The following is a 20253-nucleotide window of genomic DNA, read 5'->3' as shown; positions in this document are numbered from 1 at the left end:
GAAATCATCGCTGCCTGCGCGCTTGCCCTGGTCACTTCCGGTTTTAGTCTAGTTAGACACTGCTACTGCTACTTAAGCGCGAACGGATCCTTTTAGAACCACAGTTTCGTCGCGATTCACATCCCTAGCGCTGCACGATCCATGATTAAGAAAAATTTCGAAACGCGCGTAATTCCTAACTATTTGACCGTGGGATAGTGGTGAGAAAATTTAAATGCTGACAAACAGGTATTTGTTTCGTATTATGTAATTGTTTATTTCGAGAAAACTAACGATACGATTATTTTCATTTTTTCCCTCCGCGATGATAGCCAACTCTTCATAGCCACTCGATATAATCTCATTACCAAGCGCTCCATAACCTTAATACAATAATGGTTGTATTGTGCGGGGATCGACCGTACGTAACGCGTCATTCTACTGATCGTATAGGCACGGCCGTTAACTTGTATCCTGATAATTGGTCAGTATACGTTTATTTCAAGCATCCTCTGTGTCGTCATTGTGTTATGTCAGGCAATCGAAAAAATTTATTTACAAATTAGAACAAGAGCGTCGGATCTAGCGGAGCTGCTGCCATGTTGAATTTTCGAAATTTCATCAATGACACTACCTATATTTTGTTTTCTTCTACTCGTAGATTTTATAACTTCGTACATGAAAGTATTTCGGTAGCAATTACTAGCGTGTAATGATCTTACGTCGAATTCGACTGATTAACTTTCTCATCTGTACACTCGCGTGCTCTACAGTCGACGTAAAATCGAATATTCTATTTTTCTTAAATTGGCATGTGCGCGTGTACATTCGTACGACATACATATACATAACTTACGCACGCATCGACGATTATACACATTCGCGCAGGCGAGTGGAGTAAAGGCTGACACGAAAACAAATCGAAGAGAAAAAAGGATATCTAAGAAAAATAATAATCAAGACATTATGCCAAATTATTCGGTCTGAATATTTAACGACGGTATGAGAATGAATTGAGTTTAAATCGTGCAACAGAGCGGTTCAAGTTTCCGAATATTTCACAAGATTTAGTATCTCACCGCTTATATTGTTTTGCGCATTTGATTCAAATTGATCAAAAGTGGGCGCGCGGGTCGCCATCTTGTAAAAGTGGTTCTGTGTGGTGTTTGGAGGTTCTGCGAAGAACAGGAGCTTCGCCAGAGGCTGGGAGTCCTTTTGAAATCCTCCTAGCGGTCCTTGGCAGTCCCTGGGCGCCCAGGTGACGTCCCGCGAAGCCAGGGGACCTCCTGATAATCTCGGACTTCTGTCTATCAACACAAACACTGCCGAATCCTCGGGAAGATGGTGAGACGAGTTTTTCAACATTTTCTTTCGGGTATTTTTATTATTTGACGTTGAAAAGTCTTGTTTCATCACCGAAACCTTAATCTCACCTATTTTCCATCGATTGACTGGCTTATGATGTGTGCTTGTATTATTTTCTTTTTTTTCTTCACATTTCTTCACAGCCGATTGCCAGAATAATCGAATGTTTCTTTATCGTCCTCATTTCTTTTCTGTGCCGTCTCATCAAATTTATGCCCTTAGAAAAAAAGGAAAACAAACTCGTGCTACCGCGATTGTGTCAATATTTCTTTTATACAGATATATCTATGTGCAATGTGTGGGTATTGTGTATTTTTACAATCACTTGGTATCCATTTACTTTGACTAGCGTCAGCTTCTTTGAGGTAACAATATTATCGCAAGTCAAATAACGAAATTCTGATACAGCTGCAGACTATTGACATTCACTCGGTAATTATTGTTTGGCTGATTTCTTTTCCCCCTCTGCAGCGTCGTCAATTGAACATTAAGGGATGAACATATTGCGTCAGATCAAGGCAAGACATAATTTCAAATCGGATCATTAATCCATCTTGTTTGTATTTTCGACGGCTTCAATGACATCACTTCTTATTCCATTTTCTTCGTTTTTATTCAGAGTTCAGCATCGACTGGAGGTACAGAGGGGTCTAGTCCAGCCTCCAGCCCTGCATCTGCAGCAAGTCTTGCAATGGCAGCACCTAAGTACGGCACATTAGTCCCAAACCGAATTTTCGTTGGTGGTATCTCGGCGAGCACAAGTGAGGCAGAACTTGCCCAGTTATTCTCCACCTATGGCAATGTCAAGGAAACTAAAATAATTTCGGACAGAGCCGGTGTCTCCAAGGGATACGGTTTTGTCACCTTTGAAACAGAGGAGGAAGCTAAACGACTTCAACAGGAGGTAGATTCACACCAATAGAGCATATTTCGATTGTGAATTTTTTTTCTTTCCCAATGTCACGTGCATAAATCCGTCCGTTTTTACAGTCGGAATGCATCGTGCTGAGGGAAAGAAAGCTCAACATTGCTCCCGCAATAAAGAAACAGCCTTTCAATCGATCTTACGACAGTAGTTCCGGTTCTCCCCCTACAGTACCCACAAACACCTATTACTACACAAATGGTAAGTCGAATCGCCAGCTCCACATATGTTGAATCTCTTGGGAGATATTTTTGTTGATTCGGCTTTCCTGAAAACGTTTTTATTTTCAGGCATGGGTCTAACGTACCAAAACGGCATGACTTTCTACAATGCCGGAGCTCCAGCCCCTACAACTCCGGTAGCACCTCCCGCCGATCCTGCAACCATATATCAAGCTACCAGTGTATTTGGTAAGTGTTCGTAACTTGCCAAAACAGACCAGTGTGAAAATAGTTTCATGTTCTTTGGCTGCATCTCGAAGTTTACAAATCAAGAATATTCCAGACGAAAGTTGAATTAGAACCCAATCACTTGTTTCATTCTTCAGGACCGCAAGCAACTGCTGGACACCAAACATTCGCTCCGGTTATGTATCCGTGCCCAGCACCTTCTTTGTACGTCCCGCAGCAGTACCAATACACGCCGATGTCGGTAAGCCAGTTTTCCATCAAATAATAAAAAATTTTCTACTTTCTGACAACAAATGAAAATCTGTACTTGGGTACCTGACTCGATAAAACTATAGAAACAAAAGACCAAAAAACATCAAAAATATTTATGCTGCACATTGGCTCTTTTGAAGATTGTACTTTATTACCATTCCTATCTCTCTCTCTTTCTCTCCCTCTCTCTTTCTCTCTCGGAAGATTGAAAGAAGAAGAAAAAAGTACATTTGGATACACAAACATCTTTTTCTCTACTTTCGTCAGCCCTACACTCAATATGTATATATATATATATATATATATATACACATATATATATATATACATATGCATATATATGTATGGTATATCGGTTACGGTTGACAGACAAACGGTCTGATGGGCGAAGGCATCCCACCAGCGTTTCTACCCAACCCTCAGCAACTGCCCACTTACGTCCTTCTCGACGCTATACAGTATTGAGGTCTGAAGGTATATGGTCTATGCTACGTGTCAAGCATGCATTGCAATCTCTAAGCACTTTCATTACTGAATCCATTCCGACACAGGGTGCAGCATTGCACGTATTTCTATTTAGCATGTCCTGCTTAATTGATTTTTTTTTTTTTTAAATAACATGGCTTTACCACCTTTGTTTTATGTGTGTCATCACTGTTTTACTCTCGCTGCATCACTTTGCGTGTATATGTTTATTTCGCAAATTCTATCCCTTTCTTTGCATCTAGATGTCTTGGTTTCTCGTGTTTGTATATGTGTTTGCATCGATAGGTTGTATTTACTTTTTTTCTTTTATTTGTGAATCATCTTCGAAACGCAATATTTCAGTGTTTACCACATTACTCTTAACACCTGAACTCTTGGTAACACTTCTTCATCTTGAAACTATCAAAAACATAATTTTTATTTTTTTGCTCATTACGTATCGTTTTATACTCTCACTTTAATATCTCCTCATTCCACCTACTTGTACCTTTTAATCGCTCCTAAGAACACCTTAGCCTCATCTTCGTATTAATTATTTCACAAATACGGATCGTTCATGTTTCTCCATTGTAAAATAGGTTTCCTGATCCATCGTATTGTCAAATAACAAGTCTTAGAAATTTCGAGCTACGATTTCCTATATTTCGTCACAAATATTTCATCCACTATCATACATCATCTTAACTGCCTTGATTCAATTTTTTGTATCCTTCGCATTCAATTAACGATCAAGCAAAATTTAAATGCTGTAAAAAAGGGGGGGGGGGAAGAAATGGAATGAAACCAATTAGATCAATCTTGCAAACTGATGCATATTAGCTACCATTACAATACGTTATTTGTTATTATTTCAATATATTATTCGTCATTATACACTGCTACCTTATCTCGCGTTGCATGTGGCCAAAGAGAACGACAGTTTGATATCTTTCTTTCAAATTGATCGTCTCACAAACTTGATAGATTAAATAATGGGATATATAAACAAGTAAATCGGGGTCGCTTCGAAGTTGAAAAATTTCAATGTGTTTCAAAAAAGTGTTCAATGTTATTTACAGAACTCGTTGAAGGTTCGTAACGATCCTTGTGATGCTTGTATATATTCACCAAGTACTTCCCTTATGTTCCCCTGAGAAATAGATTCGTTTATAATTACAGTACGAGCCATATTACACAGGGGCAACGGCGGCCGGCACGCCTCAGTACTTGTATACGGCTAGCAGCTCTCAGAGCATTACTAACGGTGGAGGAACGGGTTCTGGGGGCGTTACAAACGGAGCGACCAGTCCGCCGGCTGGCCCTCCACCTGCTCTCACGTCTCTTCCAGCCCCACCGCAGCCGCACCATTTTTACACGCAAGCAACCCCACCACCTCATCATCATCCCCAGGTACCCACTGGCCCTCCGCAGCCGCAGGTCGATCCCGTGTACTACTCGTACACGGCTGGACCTCCACCGCCGCCCCCGTCACACGCTTCAATAGGCCTCACTGACCAGCAGCTACTGTTATACGCGACAGACGGTTCATGCCAGCCTCAACAATCAAACGACACCCAGGCACAGTCGCAGGAGGTAAGATAACCGTTCAAGATTTATAGCAGATTGAACAAGGGAGTGTTTTAAGAATTGCCTTACACGTCATTTCCTTGTCTATATACTTTTCTATTCCTTGATCATTGGACAGTTTCTTCGAGCATGTCGGACCTTGTTGACAAATGAAATGAGAGCTCGTTTCTATAGCGTTAAATGAATTGTATCGATGAGAACAGAATTGATGCGAGTTAACGAAAAAATTGAATAAAAACTTAGGATTCTCTGAACTCTGAACAGCTGCAGCACGGTGATACATCTGGTTCAGCGAAACCGCTGGTTCCTTTGGTACCCATTAAATTCCCGATTACCAATAGATACCCAGAGAGCTATCACCATCCAGTTGCGATTCATACCACCAATTTACATGGTTCGCAGACATGCTTAAGCGATAACGCAGACGTGGGAGATGCCGGTAGCGTAGCTCAGATGCACTGTAGAACAATTGTCTATCATCCAACAGCCGTCTACATTCCTCACACCCATCCGTCGTCTCAATATCATCCGTCTTTGTCGGGAGGTCCTAGCCTTCTGCCGACGCCGACGCCTGCGTCATCCCATCATCACCACCACCACCACCACCATCACCCCTCCCTTCAGTCGACAGTTAATCCAAAATTGCAAAGCATCGTAGCGCATCAGCGCGACTATTCGAAAGCGATCGTAGCCGGCGCACAGGGCAGCTATAACGTCAAGTCACAAAATTTGAGCATCGCGTTAATCTCCTCATCCTCCGGTGTTCACAATCACGGTAAGCCTCACGGTTCGTCGACACAGGGTCAGAAGTACGCGAGCGCGTCGGACTTTCACAAATTTACAAGCAACGTTTTGTCGACGACTCATTTTCCCCCTCAACATCAACTCGCCAAGCGATCGTTGTGCGCCAACGCTGGTCAAGCGGCTTACTTCTCAGGTCAAAGGTCGGGATACGGGTCCTTCAAGTCATTGGCGTTCGGCCCGACGACGGGTGTGGTTTTGAATGGTCTGAATTATCCGGGATCTCAAAAGTTGACAGTCAGTCATCAGAAATACAATACAGATCAGTATTTCGAGGGCGGCGGCAACAATTCGAGGTCCTCGAGAAATTATTCGCATAAAAATCACGCCGCCGCGGGTCGAAGCAGCGGCACGGTCAAACGGGTGAGCTTGGACAATAACAACTGTGGCAACAGTCAAACTGGGGAAAAGTACGGTGCGCAATCAGATTCGCAAAACGTTGATATCGCCGCAGAAACTACAACGACCTCGAGCACAATGGTCGTTTCCGAAAAGTCGTCCAGTCCGCCACCCGCACCTTATTCACCCATGACTCGTCCTCTCCCAAACCTCTCGCCTCCCGTTCCTCAGGTCCAGTTCTACGCTCCGGCCCAAAACCGTTACCAGACGGCCATGCCGGTGAGCAATATGCCTGGACACCAGCAGCAACAGCAACAACAACAACAACAACAACAACAACAACAACCACCGGCGCAGCGGCGGTACACAGTTGCACCGCCTCTGCCAGCGGGGAGAAAGCCTTCGGAAAAATATTCAGCTGCTCCGGCGCAGAGTTCGATGTTGCGGCAGCACAAGTATAAGCCTAACGGCATGATGCAGTCTGGCAGTAAATCTGGTGATGATAGCTTGGGGGGAGCTGGTGATGCGCCGCCTGGTGTCGGTCGCATTCCGATTACCCCGCCGGGTACCCCGAGGAACGCTCACACCGGAGGGCTTTCGGGCGGTGATCAAAACCAAATCAGCGATTGCACTCATCAGCTGCAGGCATTGAGCCTTTAGCCCTTCTCTGACTCAGATCTGCCCCTCGACTGTACCAGTGGTACAATAGTGTTTAACGAAAAGCAAGTAATTAACCGACTAAGTAAAGTAAGTGAATTAAGTAAGCTAGCCAGCTAGTTAGTTAGACAGTTAGTTATTTAGATATAATAATTATATAAAAATTCAGCTGGTTAAAGACAAAAAAGAAATAAATATATATATTAATTAACAAAAGAATAATAATAACATCAATAATTAGACCGATAATAACGATAATAATCCGCTAATGAGATATATTTAATAAAAACTATAAAAGAGGTATATATATACATATACATATATACACACTAGGCTGATTCAAAAAAAATAGCTAATTTTTTTTTTTCAAAATCCTCACATAAAAACTTTCGAGAAGGTGTGAAAAGACGCCTGTAAAAAGCAGAGCCCTTAATATTATTATTAAGAGGTCGCGCATCGGGAATTTCTATTTCCCGTTTAAATAACACGGGAATAAATTTTTTTAAATTTTGCAATTTCGTATTTTTGCAACGGCTTATTGAATTAGCAAACCAAAGCACGTTCTTGTAGGAAATTTGACGCTCTACAAAAAAAGTCCTTACAAAGTTTTCGATAGTCACACTCCTTCAAAAGTTATTCGAGGTCAAAGTTGAACTTACAAAAAAATTCAATGTTTTTTTTTTTTTCGATGATACTATGAATCTTTTCTCATTATTTTGTTATAAAGAGGATAGATTTCGGAACAATTACATTTTTAAATAGTCAAGTGCATCAGTTATGGATTCTCCATGATAACATGTTTACTATTTAACATCGCATTTTTGTAAGGTAACTTTATATTGACTCGATGGGAAAATTAATGATTGAAAAAGCCCAATTAGAGTAAGATATATTTATTAAATATATCTTTATAACAAAATAATGAGAAAAGATTCATAGCATCATCGAAAAAAAAAAAAAACATTGAATTTTTTTGTGAGTTCAACTTTGACCTCGAATAACTTTTGAAGGAGTGTGACTATCGAAAACTTTGTGAGGACTTTTTTTGTAGAGCGTCAAATTTCCTACAAAAATATGCTTTGGTCCGCTAATTCAATGAGCCGTTGCACAAATACGAAATTGCAAAATTTAAAAAAATTTATTCCTGTGTTATTTAAACGGGAAATAGAAATTTCCGATGCGCGACCTCTTAATAATAATATTAAGGGCTCTGCTTTTTATAGGCGTCTTTTCACACCTTCTCGGAAGTTTTTATGTGAGGATTTTGAAAAAAAAAAATTAGCCGTTTTTTTTGAATCAGCCTAATACACACACACACACATAAATGCTGTAATCTGTGTGTTTAAATCATTCACCATTCTCAAAAGCTGATGACGAACTTTGTGGTTTAAAAGAAACGAAGACGCATGCGTGAAACGTACTTTCATTTTTTTTTTTTTTTTCTTCGTAATCTCATTTCTTTGACCGTTGCAGAAAAGATTCAGGGGGTTTGGATTTTTCTTAAACTTAGAAGCGGTTCATGTTATTTTTTGCAAATATGATTTCGTTGGCATATTTATCTTAAGTGCCACATGTTACCTATTGATGATTGAAATTTGAAGAAAAATTGGAATGCTCCTGATGTATCGTATAGATATGTTCGTTATTCCCTCAATGGTCTACTTGCACACTCCTTACAGGAAAGCACGAGTGTGATACAACGAACTTCCAAATTTATTTTTAATGATTCCTTGCAACGATATACATATACATGTATATGAATGTATGTATCATACATACATACGTGTATATATATATATATACACACATACACACACACACATATTAAGCAGCTCCCACTCAGCATAAGTTGTTAAATATTTATAATTACGAAAAATTAGTAATAACGAACCGTTGGCAGAAAAGTAAACAAAGCTAGTAAAATGATATATAGAAGTATATACATATGCATAAGAAGAGAGACAAATCGATGTTATAAAGGCCCTAGATATATAAGATACAATAATAAAATGAGTAATGATAATTTAATATATTAATATTTAAAATGCGATATTCGGAGATGCGATATATTATACATATATACGATATACACGAGATAATATATATACATTTGTATATGTGTACGTATGCGCGCGCGCGCGCGCGCGCGCGCGTGTGTGTGTGTGTGTGTGTGTGTGTGTGTGTGTGTGTATGATATATTAGATAGCATATTATTACATATTATACGAAAATACGAATAGGTATAAATATTACATACATACATACATATAACATACTTATGAATCACCTGCAAACAATAAAGGAAATGTTTTTACATGTAATAATTACTATGAAAAGATCCATTATGCACACACACTCCCACATATATTTTGTGCATGTGTGCGCGCGCGAACAGGCAATCGAGGTGATTGATTTGTTCAATGTTATAAACAAATTCTTCAACGCGAAGTAGAACGAAAGAAACGTCGAATAGTCCTCATGTCTCCATGTCATCAATAGCCGTATTGTTTGCGTATTGTACTAATGGAATGAATCGCCCCTATTATGTTAAACCTTATATACTTATGTACGTACATACATACACTCATACATACATACATTTACTTACCTAAAAGTAAATATTAGTTGGAATACCACAGTGTCGTGTAGTATCTAATAAATCGAAGCATGCATGATAGGCTCGAAAAAAAGACGAAGAAGAATGTAAAAAAACGAAAGACATCTTTAAAAACAAATCAGCAATTCCGAATCTCACGAGCAAGGCTAGACTAGTTGTAGCAGACAGATAAAACGAAGAACGGTAGTATGAACTAAGTAAGTAATATTTGTAATCGTACAAAACGAGCGATCGGTCATGTGTTCAAAAAAAAAGAAGAAAAAAAAGATTGTAACGATAATAATAAGAAAATTAAATAGAGATACCTTAGAAAGAAAGAAAAAAAATATAAAGAAGGATACAGAAAAAGCATTGAGAGGGGAAAAAAGCGATAATAAATAAAAGTATAATAAGGATATTAATTAATGAAGTAACGATAATAATAATAATGATAATAATAATAATAATAATACAACTGTCATTATTACACGCATACATACATTATACACAAACATGGACAGATAATTAACAACAGGACACACATGATGGAGTTAGTATTCGTATAACGGTTGCTCAAGGCACTGCCACATATTTTTCTTTTTCCATCATGAAGAGAATTAAAGCTTTACTTGCGGTCTAGCTGGAATTATTATTATTATTTTCAACCCTATCCCAGGTCTTGTAGCACATCTGTCGCCTCACATCCAAGCAAACATGACTCATTATCGTATGAATATTAATAATATTTTAAAACAATTTTTGACGGTTACAGCGTTAATGATGATAATGAAGATGATGATGATAAATAAGCCGCAAGGGATGATAGAAAAAAAATAATAAATAAACGTACTACGCATCATCTCTTAATTCCGAGTGACTAAATTATACAATGAAATATAGAAATGAAAGACAAGGGGAAAAAAGGAATAATAATTTGAAAACAGATAAACAAAAATATATAAATGAATAATAAAATTACCTAAGGGGAAAAAAAACATGAAAAAAAAACAAAAAAAAAACCATAAAAAAAATGTGTCGGCTGTGAGCTTCCAAGCAAATAACAATAATTAAATTATTATAATGATATTATAAAGAGAAGTTGAATGATATTCTACTCCTAATCTCTGACGGTTATGAGAATGAATTTCTTCAAACTGTGTTGAGAAATTTGTTATTATCTACTATTGTCGCGTATTAACTGTTACTCTCTGTTTATGAAGAAGATATTGAGAAAAATAACTAGTAACATAAAATATTATATAGTAAGGTAACAAATGAGTCGATCGATCGATCTACTTGATGTCTAGATTCAAGCGTTTATAAGATAAGGAAAACCGGGCGGGGGGGATGAAAACAATGAAAAAAATAGCACTGACAACGCGACAAACGATCGATCATAATGCAACGTGTCGAAGGCCTAAAAGTCGTTAGGTCGTTATGAAGAAATTAATAATTTGTTAAAAATAAGAGTGCCTTCTATTTGTTTTCGTGGTTGTATTGTTATACATTTGTTGAGTTACGTTCCGAAGAGACTCTAATAATGTTGTTATAGATGAGAGAAGGAAAGAGAGAAAGAAAAAAGAGAAAAAAATGTTTGAATATTGTTGTTCCTCTATTTATTTATTAATTTATGGGCTGCTGTGACAGCCTGGTAATAAAAGCCCAGCGAATTTTTGGATGTATAAATTTAAAATGAGAAAACAAAAAATAAGAAAAGGCAGGAAATTTTTGCGTTGGCAATTTGGCACCACACGATACTAAGGTGACTATGATGGAAATATAAAGCAGAATAGAATATGAGAAACAAAACGAAGAGAAAGAAGTAAAGAGGAAGAATGAGTGAAATGAGAAAACTATGTATACATATATATGCGTATAAAGGTATAAAATATTGTAAGTTTAACCCTATAAATTATTATTATATATTATACATTTCTTCACCGAGTCATGCTAGCATGACGCTAAACAAACAGCAGCTCATTTCGACACCTATTTCTATCTATGATACACACAAGAAACAAAACATACCCAGCAATATTGAAATACATATATGTTAAGATTTATTAGTGATATTCAGATATACAGATTTACATATGTGTATTGGGCATTCCGTATCAAATCAACAGCTCATGTCCTTCAACCCCTTCGATTTTAATCGTTTTTTAGTATGATTTAGTTACTGAACCAAAAGGGTCTCGGCATTTTTTCATATTCTTTTAATCAACAGTCAAATTTAAGAAAGACCGAAAAACCAATTCCGAAAACGCCATTTTTAAAAATCTGAAAAAATTTACATTAATTCTATGAGTCAAAATATGATTTTTAGGCCCTACTAGATAATGGGATCGAAATATATATACTATTTTCTTCGCAAGTGTTTAATTTTTCCATGTCGGAGTCGGAGTTTTTATTTTGTTGATCAGATAACTTGCGAAAAAAATTTAAATACTTTAACTGTACTCAGACCTCCTGTTAGTTCTCTAAATTTCACATAAATTCAAATCCATCAATATTTGAGAAAATTATGACCGATCAAAAAATAAAAACTACAATTCCTGCATTGACAAACTAATAACTTCCGAAAAAATATTAAATATTGAGATGAGATTATATGTTTCATTACCGTGTGCTGCTTCAAAATCAGATTTGAAATCATAGAAACAGTGTGAAGTTTTTGAGATTTTTAAAAATCACATTTTCAGAATTGGTTTTACTTTTTCAAATTTCACTGGTAGTCGAAAAAATCTGAAAAAAAAATCGAAAACCCGTTTGGTTTGGTAACAACATTATACTAAGTAATGATCGAAAACGTAGGGGGTGAAGGATGTAGTCTGCTGATTTGACGTGGAAAACCACATGTGCATATTGATGAATCGCTTGATCGTGCATTCAATACTGTCTTTTTCAACAATTTTAATAAGTTGTTTATTATTTCCACCCTTTTTAAAATCATGCAGAAAGACTAATTAGACATGAAAGCAGCACAACGTGGTCCTAAATATGATTTCATAGAACGCAGAGGCCATCTCATTTAGAACTCAACCTTGCAAACAAAATGTTCTGGCCCAACTACTAAATGGCATTTTTCGCTGTCAGGTTTGAAGTTGAATTTTAAATACCGGCCCAGTTGGGAGAAAATAGAGTATGTATATGTGTGTGTATATACATAGAGAAAATACACACATAAATATACATACATATAACACAAATACACAAATATAAATACGCGTCATGGTATACATATTATATATAAGATAAAAATGTAGTACTACATATACATTATATATTGTAGCGTAGCGACGGTAAAACAAAATAATATAATATACAATATAATAATGAATAAAAAACGTATATATACCATAAGCTACACACGCATGCGCGCGTCCACATACATATTAATGCAAGGCATTTTGAAGACCATCGTTGACTATTTTGCGAATACACTGTGAATGGATCACAATGACATTCAGGAATACTAACAGATATCTGTTCTCTGCTTCTATTCCTTGGCTAACAAATCATCAGTGATTTTCTTTGACATCTCGTGTGACGAATTCGTAAAATTACTGAGGTACATCACCTTACTTTTCTAAATACTGACGGCTTAATAGGTTTCTTAGATGACCGTAATTGCGGATTCTAGTTGAAAGATTATCTATAAAAAAAATGGCCTAATTAACTAAGGTTGGAGAAATTGTTGGATTACAGTCCTCTTATGATATGACGAGGATTCTCTATGAGAGTAGCTTCTTCTTAAAGCAGTCCTATTTATTGTTCGTCGTTATTCCATGGATGATATTTTCTAGAAATGATAGTAGTAATGCTATAGATATCTCCTCTTTAAAATGCCTTGTGTTTATAAGAAGAAATTAATGTAATGACATAAAACAAATTAAATTATATACAATGATTCATGAAAAGAGAAGAAAATGACATTTAGAATGCATCACTACGCATGTATAATACACTTACATATATTATACACATATTCTATTAGATAACAGAATGAGAAACCAACCATTGTGAAGTGATACACGAATAAAATATAAATTATATGCATACAATGCCTAAAATAGACTTCGCGACTATATGCATATGCGTATGTATATATGTTACAATACATGATCATATTTATATATTATGTATGAAAAGAGAAGAACATGAAAATAAAATGAACAGTCGATACTAGAATTATATGCATGAAATAGTGTGCACAATACACATATCCATACGCATAATGAACTGTAGCAGGCGATAAAAACTCGGCGAACAACACACGTAAAAGACATTGTAAAACTGCATTGCGTATGGTAAAAATAAACATGTAGAAAAGTAATTTATATGTCTCTTATCAACATTATCCCGTTTTGTGAAAAAGCTCCCCTATCGCGTGCACTCGTTCAGGCGACAGTTTTAAGCGGGAAACGCACATGATTATAGAGATTCTTGTCCTCTTTGATATTATATTACTTTGCTAAAGTTATGTTTCGGATATCATGTAATGAAAACATTTCATTGAGTCACGTAGGATCGAAGTAAATTGATTTAGAGTTGTTGAAAATCTCAAAATTTCACGACGTAAATTCAAGGGGGTCGTCAGCCCTCCTTTTTCATGATTTTTCGAGCGAAAAACTTTTTATCTCAGAATCTATTCGTACCACCATTTCTAGACTAGTTGCAAAGGACCAGCAACAAAAAAATTACGAAAGGAAGTCTTTTGTTTTTTGGCTGTAACTCTTGATCCGCTATCCGTAGCAAATTTGGACTGCACGCAATCTGTTTCTCGCAAAATTATGTAGATGTGCATCAAAGAATTGTTTCCAGCAATTTTTAAAGTCGCACAAATTTTCAACAAAAATCCAAAGGGGTTAGCCTTACTCTATTTTTATGCAAAAAATCCTTCGTCTCAGAATCGATTTGTTTGACCCTTTTCAGAGTAATAAAATCCCGAGAAACATATATTGAAAACTTATAATCTTACGATTAATTTCAAAACTAGCCGAGCATTAGAAAAATGTAAGGGAGTACGCTCGGAGCGTCCCTATTATTCTGTCACCGCAGATAGCAACATTGTATCGTTCTTCATTGAGCCACAAAAAAAGCCATTTGTGGACTTGGATTGGCTGACTAACCAGTGAGTATAAATAATTTCATTCAAACCTTATTGAATGGTATAAAAACTTAAACCGCATTTTTCTCGAACCTATGCTTTTCAGATCAGCAGCCACGATATCTCGATAACACATTGGCCAATTGAGCTTAGATTTTTTTTGACTGTTTTCCACGTTGGTAGCAGAAATGATTCTAAATAATATTTCTGTTTTTTATACAACTCCTAGAATGGTCAGAAATGGGAAAAATTGATAATCAAAGTTTAGCCCTGTTATAAAATTTTTATTTTCGTTTGCTGAATCTGGTACCAACCATACACAGTCATACAAATTAAGAATATGTTTGGTTTTTACCAGATTCATACAACGTTCGTTTGTTTTATTTCTATATATTCTTGAAAGATCGATAAATAGGTGTACAAAACTTCAGAATGCAAACTCAAACAATTTGAAATCCATTCCATCCTAAAAATCACCTCCAAAACAACTCTCCAGACATCAATATCCCCTTAGGCGCCGCTGAACTGGCTTGCATTTTTACATTCCGGACGTCACGAGCACTTACAGCGCCCCTAGATGGTCAACGTTGATCTAAATGACATGATTCGATTGGTTGGAACCACGGTATAAGAATAAGTTCGAAACAAATGAACCATATAATATCTATAAAGTATAAAAAGGAACATTATTTAAATATTGGCAGGAGTTGTTGTGTTTGTCATCGATGTGCACAAGACGAATGTGGGGAAGATATAGCTTTTTCACTGTTCCCAAAGCAATTGATCTATACAATAAATGGAGAGATGCAATTGCTCTTACTGGGATAGTTTTAAAAAAGACTCAATATATTTGTCAAAAACATTTCAACCCTGATCAAATACAGGATCAAGTCACTATCCGCGATCAATCTGGGAAGGTGTTGTTCCAAGTAAGTAGCTAAGTCATACAAGTGATACATATATTATTTCTCTCTGCAATATGAAGAGCTTCGTATTGCAAACGTTGGGAAAATTATTTATTCTAAAGCGTGTGTAATGAATGGTTTTACAATCACATAAATATTTTCAACTGCATAAGAACAACAATTAGATATTCAAGTATTTATTTTTAAGAAGTTTGCACATACTGTGATGTCTGTTGTTGCAATACCATCCAACAATGAGAAGATATTGCCCAAATCAATAAGTCAGCAGTGTGCAACGGAGGACCTTCTAGCCATGCAGTACAGAAACGTATAGCCAAGATGTGCCTATAAGGACATGAGTAACAGATGGCGACAGAACTCATGTACATTGACAATTGGAACTGGTTCAACTTGTAAATCGTGTGCATCTCTTGATAGTATTTTGCGGAGGCATTCGGCTAGCAAAGAAAGTTTTGAAAAGACATGTTCAAGCTCAGGCTTTCAAAAAAAGTAGACGAAGGTTGTGTGGCATATCACAAGAAGTAAACAAATTGCATGACAAATTAGCTCATGTTGAGAAGAGTACATTTGAAGAAAACTTGGGAAAAGTTGCATCTTCCTGACGCTCAGGTATGTACTTTGTACATAGATTTTAACCCTGCGTTGGCCACGTAGGTCAAATTCGCCCACTCGCACTTTCTTTGAAATGGTCATTCGACTCGATTTCCTATTGTTTCTTAATTTTTATTTATTGCATCACTGAGCATTTTATTATTCTAACTGTCGGAACATCAAAAAGAATCCTCAAACTAGTTACCTACATTTTTTAAAATTTTTCTTACCCCTAAATGGGTAAAGATCAGCCAAGGACAAATTTGACCTAGGCGACTAACGGCGTGATTGAAGTATTGGTGGCCAACGAAGGGTTAATGAACTGTACATGGTGCCTCATGAAATGTAACAGGTCTTTTTTAATCTTCCGAATGATAAATTAATTAGTCACCTATTATATATGAACTAATTTGGCACATCGTAAGGCCAAAGTTCGGAACGTTAACGTGCTTTAATAATCAATGATCTTGTACATTTTAATCACTCAATTTGTATAAATAACGTACTTTACTGACAAAACTCTGTATTTGGTTGTCAATTGAAAATCGTCTACATAATAATTATTCAAGTTGTTTCATTATACTTCGTAATTGCCAATTATATCAACTTTGTCTATGAGTGAAAAAGTTAATAAAAATGACATGAATGAAATTGAGTTCTCAGGACATTCTCATGCCAGATTGCTCATACATAATATTAATGTAAAGAATATTGAAATTTTTATTATTGCACTTTGAACACATGTATGATTGTGATATAATTCAGCTGACCATTGTATTATAATTTTTGGTGTAATAAACTGCTCTGCTCTGTTAACTTTAATCTGTATATGCTGGAATTTGTTGATTAGGTTTTACTTATTCGAGACTGTGGGTCGATAGGTAAATGTCCTACATCCAACCGCAACACATTTGCCAATGAATGACTCCTGTTGTGTATGCTGTTATGAATACGAAGCTCAGCAGCTTTTATTTTTTTGCAGAGCAACAACATATTACCCTTATCATCTCGAACGACTATTCATAAGCACCTCGGTTCCATCTACCAGCAATAGCTCAGCATGAAATTCTTCTGATTGATGAAATGAAAGTACAGGAAAGCATTTCAATCAACGTAAAATCTATGACATTTGATGGACTCGGAAATGGACAAAAAGAAGGTCAAGAAAGCGGCATTTCAAATGACTTGACAGATTATACCTTAGTTTTTATCCTTGGGGGGGGGGGCGAGTTTCACCATTCAATAGCCACATTCCCTTGTAAAGGTTCTACATCTCGGAGAATACTTGCATAGTTTGCCTTGAAAGCAATTACAGAACTAGAAAAAGCAGGAGAATATGCAGATAGTATCATTTGCGACGGTGCGACAACTAATCGGAAGATGTGGACAGAGTTTGGTGTTCAAGGAAACATAGATAATGCCTGCCATTTCTTTGAAAATCCAATGGATGAACCTAGAAAAATCTACATATTCTCGAATACACCACATTTGATAAAATGTGTGCGAAATAGATTACAGATTAATAGGATTTTGAAGGTGAATTTACTTTATATCTAGTGAAAAGTGTTCTATCCTTCTTGACGTTCGTCGGTCCCGTTCCCAACCTCACTGGTCATATATACAGTAATTCTACTGATCTCGTTCATATGGAGATCAGTGAGTAATTCACATACTTGTAATTTTATTCTCAACAGATGGATGGTAATTTCATTGAATGGCTGTATAAAAACTTATATTACGAAAATTGTAAGAACCGAGCCAATCTCGGAGTGTGCCGAAAAGTAACTCGGAACCATATCAATCCAATGAACTGCATGAAGATGAGAGTCTCATTAGCAGCACAAGTATTGATTGTTAATATTTTATTTCAAAACTAGAATTTCCTAAGGTTTGGTAATCACTTGTATTTGGTACTACGCTTACATGTATTTGTTTGAACATACTTTTAATATATTTTCAGCAACAGCGTTGCGGTAGGTTTATAATTTTATCACCGCAAAATTTCATCACAATTTGTAAATTGTCAAAAAACCATTGAATTTACACTTTTACTGAATGGAATGCTCGATGCATTGAACAGACGTTTTCCAAATGAAGGAAACGGTAGTAAGGATCTTGACGTATGCAGGTCATTGAATTATGGAAAATAATAAGTTGGCAGAACGAGCTTATCTCTCCTATCTGTTGTACAATGCAACATGAGGATTAAGAGTAATCTGTCCTAGACCTTTCAAAATGCTTTGAATTGGCTTGATAATTGGGATCACAAGTTTATAAATAGTCAGATTATCCGTGATCAATTTCTTATGAGGAGCACAACTGAAGGCTTGCGAGTAACCCTTTTATCTACCATAGCTTTATGCGAACAGCTCCTCAATACATATGATTTTGAATATATCTTGACTGCTAATATGAGTCAAGATCGTTTGGAGGTAAAATCTTACACATTTGATATTTGTTGTGCCTTCCGATTTTATATCTTGGGGGAGGGGGGACCCAATTTGTATCACACTTTAAACTAAGTATATCAATATTGTAGTATTGGATATTACATTTCCTTGTGTTAAGCCTATTTTAGCTATAAAATGGTATCTGATCTATATTGCAGCAATTTTTTGGAATTATCCGGCAAGCAGGAGCTGCTAATGACTACCCTACGCTTCCCTCATTTTTACAACTTTATAAATTAATATCAATATATCAACTGTTGACACCCCCAAAATTTGGAAATTGTATAGTGCAAAAAGTAACCCACAAGCCTTTAGTTTCATTAGCCGATTACCCAATGATTATTAGAAAGGATACTACACACATTTCAAAACACTTGAAAGAATTAAAAACGAAGTTAGACTCCATTATCCAAACAACGGAATGGGAATACGAAGATGTTGTTAGGTTTGACCATGATTATGCGTCAGCTTCGGTTGTCAATTGCATAATATATTATGTGACTGGATTTTTGTGCCGCAAATTGAGAAATCAAAATAAGTATCAAGTATGTCAGATAGCCTTTCAGTCAGTTAAAGAAAATGATACTCTCAGCGAAACAGAATTGATTAATATGAAAACCAGAGGTCGTTTAATTCATAGCAATATATTTCTGTTCTCTCTTCTATCAGCGATCAAGAATTACTTCTGTAATCACATAGAATCTCAGAATCAATCTGTATATGAATCTACTGTGTCTGATATGATACAGAATTACAGCTTTTCATTTCGTTGTGAACAATACAAGGATGAGATGGTATTATATGTCACGCAATACTACATAACTATGAGAATGCGACAATGGACGAAAATTCATACACGGGACGTTCTAAAACAGAGCCGTGAAAAGAGAAAATTATCTAGATGATGAAAACGTAATTTCTAGCAGCTTGAAAGTCACAACGATGATGCAATAGGATACTCGGAAAAAGCACAATTTTAGAACTCAAATATTGTTATAATTGCAAAATAAGCGAGACCCTATGTTTTACCCAACTTCAAAAATTATGCAGTGTAGTTTACTGTTTTTGAAAGGTTCGACTCCTCAAAGTTCAAACTTTTTTCGATTATTCTGTTGTGTCAACGTTACGAACCTCGACCTCATAGGTTTACTATGACATCTATTTATTTTATATTACTTTATATTTTTCATATATTTTATAATTTGTTATTATTTTTGATATTTTATGTTTTCAACTGCAACTTCTGCTCATATTTTTATAAATATGATACACTCATTTCATGATTAACTTAAAATTACCCTCCTCTCTTGATAATACTGCATGCCACCATATTGGTTATAATGGTCCCAACCCGTGGGCCCACCTATGGGTCTTACAGACCCGTAAGCTGACTGGTGGACAAGTAGTCTCCATGCATTCATAGCTCTGTTCGTTTTAGTTACACTTTCTACACTTTTTACACTTTCTCTAGGAAAGGGCGCCTTCCATCGGCTAGATTCAGGAAAAGTGTAAAAAGTGTAGTAAAGTGTAACTAAAACGAACAGAGCTATTCATACACCGTAAATGAGAGTCGCGGAGCCATTTCTGTCTATGTCGCGCATGCGTCGCTAGAGAGACAAGGATGGCTGCTCAATCTTCTCTCTATTCATCGAAAATTACGTCCATACAATTCTTATTTTTTTTCTTTAACGAAAAATAATCGATGTAATTTTGCGACATAAAGCAATTGCGCGTGATTTGAAGTTATCGAAAACAGCGGATCGAAAATTACAGCCGAAGAAAGAAGTCTTGTAATTTTCC

At 36.4% G+C, this 20253-nt stretch overlaps 1 protein-coding gene and 1 long non-coding RNA gene across 6 annotated transcripts; both read left to right on the top strand.

Moving 5' to 3' along the window:
- The first annotated feature begins 147 nt into the window (after nucleotides 1-147).
- On the top strand, nucleotides 148-7104 carry LOC124215941 (uncharacterized). 4 transcript variants are annotated; one of them, XM_046619893.2, is made up of 8 exons: nucleotides 148-228; nucleotides 1152-1323; nucleotides 1964-2248; nucleotides 2335-2470; nucleotides 2560-2679; nucleotides 2817-2920; nucleotides 4576-4989; nucleotides 5227-7104. In XM_046619893.2, the coding sequence occupies exons 2-8, from the start codon at nucleotides 1321-1323 to the stop codon at nucleotides 6781-6783; spliced, it is 2619 nt and encodes an 872-aa protein (XP_046475849.1). In that variant the 5' UTR covers nucleotides 148-228; nucleotides 1152-1320; the 3' UTR covers nucleotides 6784-7104. The 4 variants fall into 4 exon arrangements, with proteins under 4 accessions (XP_046475849.1, XP_046475850.1, XP_046475851.1 ...); XM_046619894.2 differs by lacking the exon at nucleotides 148-228 and adding an exon at nucleotides 261-463; XM_046619895.2 differs by lacking the exon at nucleotides 148-228 and having other exon boundaries at nucleotides 261-1323; nucleotides 5248-7104.
- Nucleotides 7105-14615: 7511 nt separating this feature from the next.
- LOC124215951 (uncharacterized) lies at nucleotides 14616-18735 on the top strand. Of its 2 annotated transcripts, XR_011177015.1 has the most exons (5): nucleotides 14616-15415; nucleotides 15600-16021; nucleotides 16986-17539; nucleotides 17698-17891; nucleotides 17964-18735. It is a non-coding gene; the product is annotated as an uncharacterized lncRNA (long non-coding RNA). The 2 variants fall into 2 exon arrangements; XR_006882480.2 differs by having other exon boundaries at nucleotides 17698-18735.
- The last annotated feature ends 1518 nt before the right edge of the window (nucleotides 18736-20253 follow it).

Source organism: Neodiprion pinetum, chromosome 4 (genome assembly GCF_021155775.2).
Source record: "Neodiprion pinetum isolate iyNeoPine1 chromosome 4, iyNeoPine1.2, whole genome shotgun sequence".
Classification (NCBI taxonomy): Eukaryota; Metazoa; Arthropoda; class Insecta; order Hymenoptera; family Diprionidae; genus Neodiprion; species Neodiprion pinetum.
This window is presented reverse-complemented; position numbering and strand designations above follow the sequence as displayed.

Coding starts and splice junctions, on each gene's coding strand:
- LOC124215941 (XM_046619893.2), top strand. Junction 2,680..2,816: donor TCAAGCTACCAGTGTATTTG/GTAAGTGTTCGT, acceptor TTCATTCTTCAG/GACCGCAAGCAACTGCTGGA. Junction 2,921..4,575: donor ACCAATACACGCCGATGTCG/GTAAGCCAGTTT, acceptor TTATAATTACAG/TACGAGCCATATTACACAGG.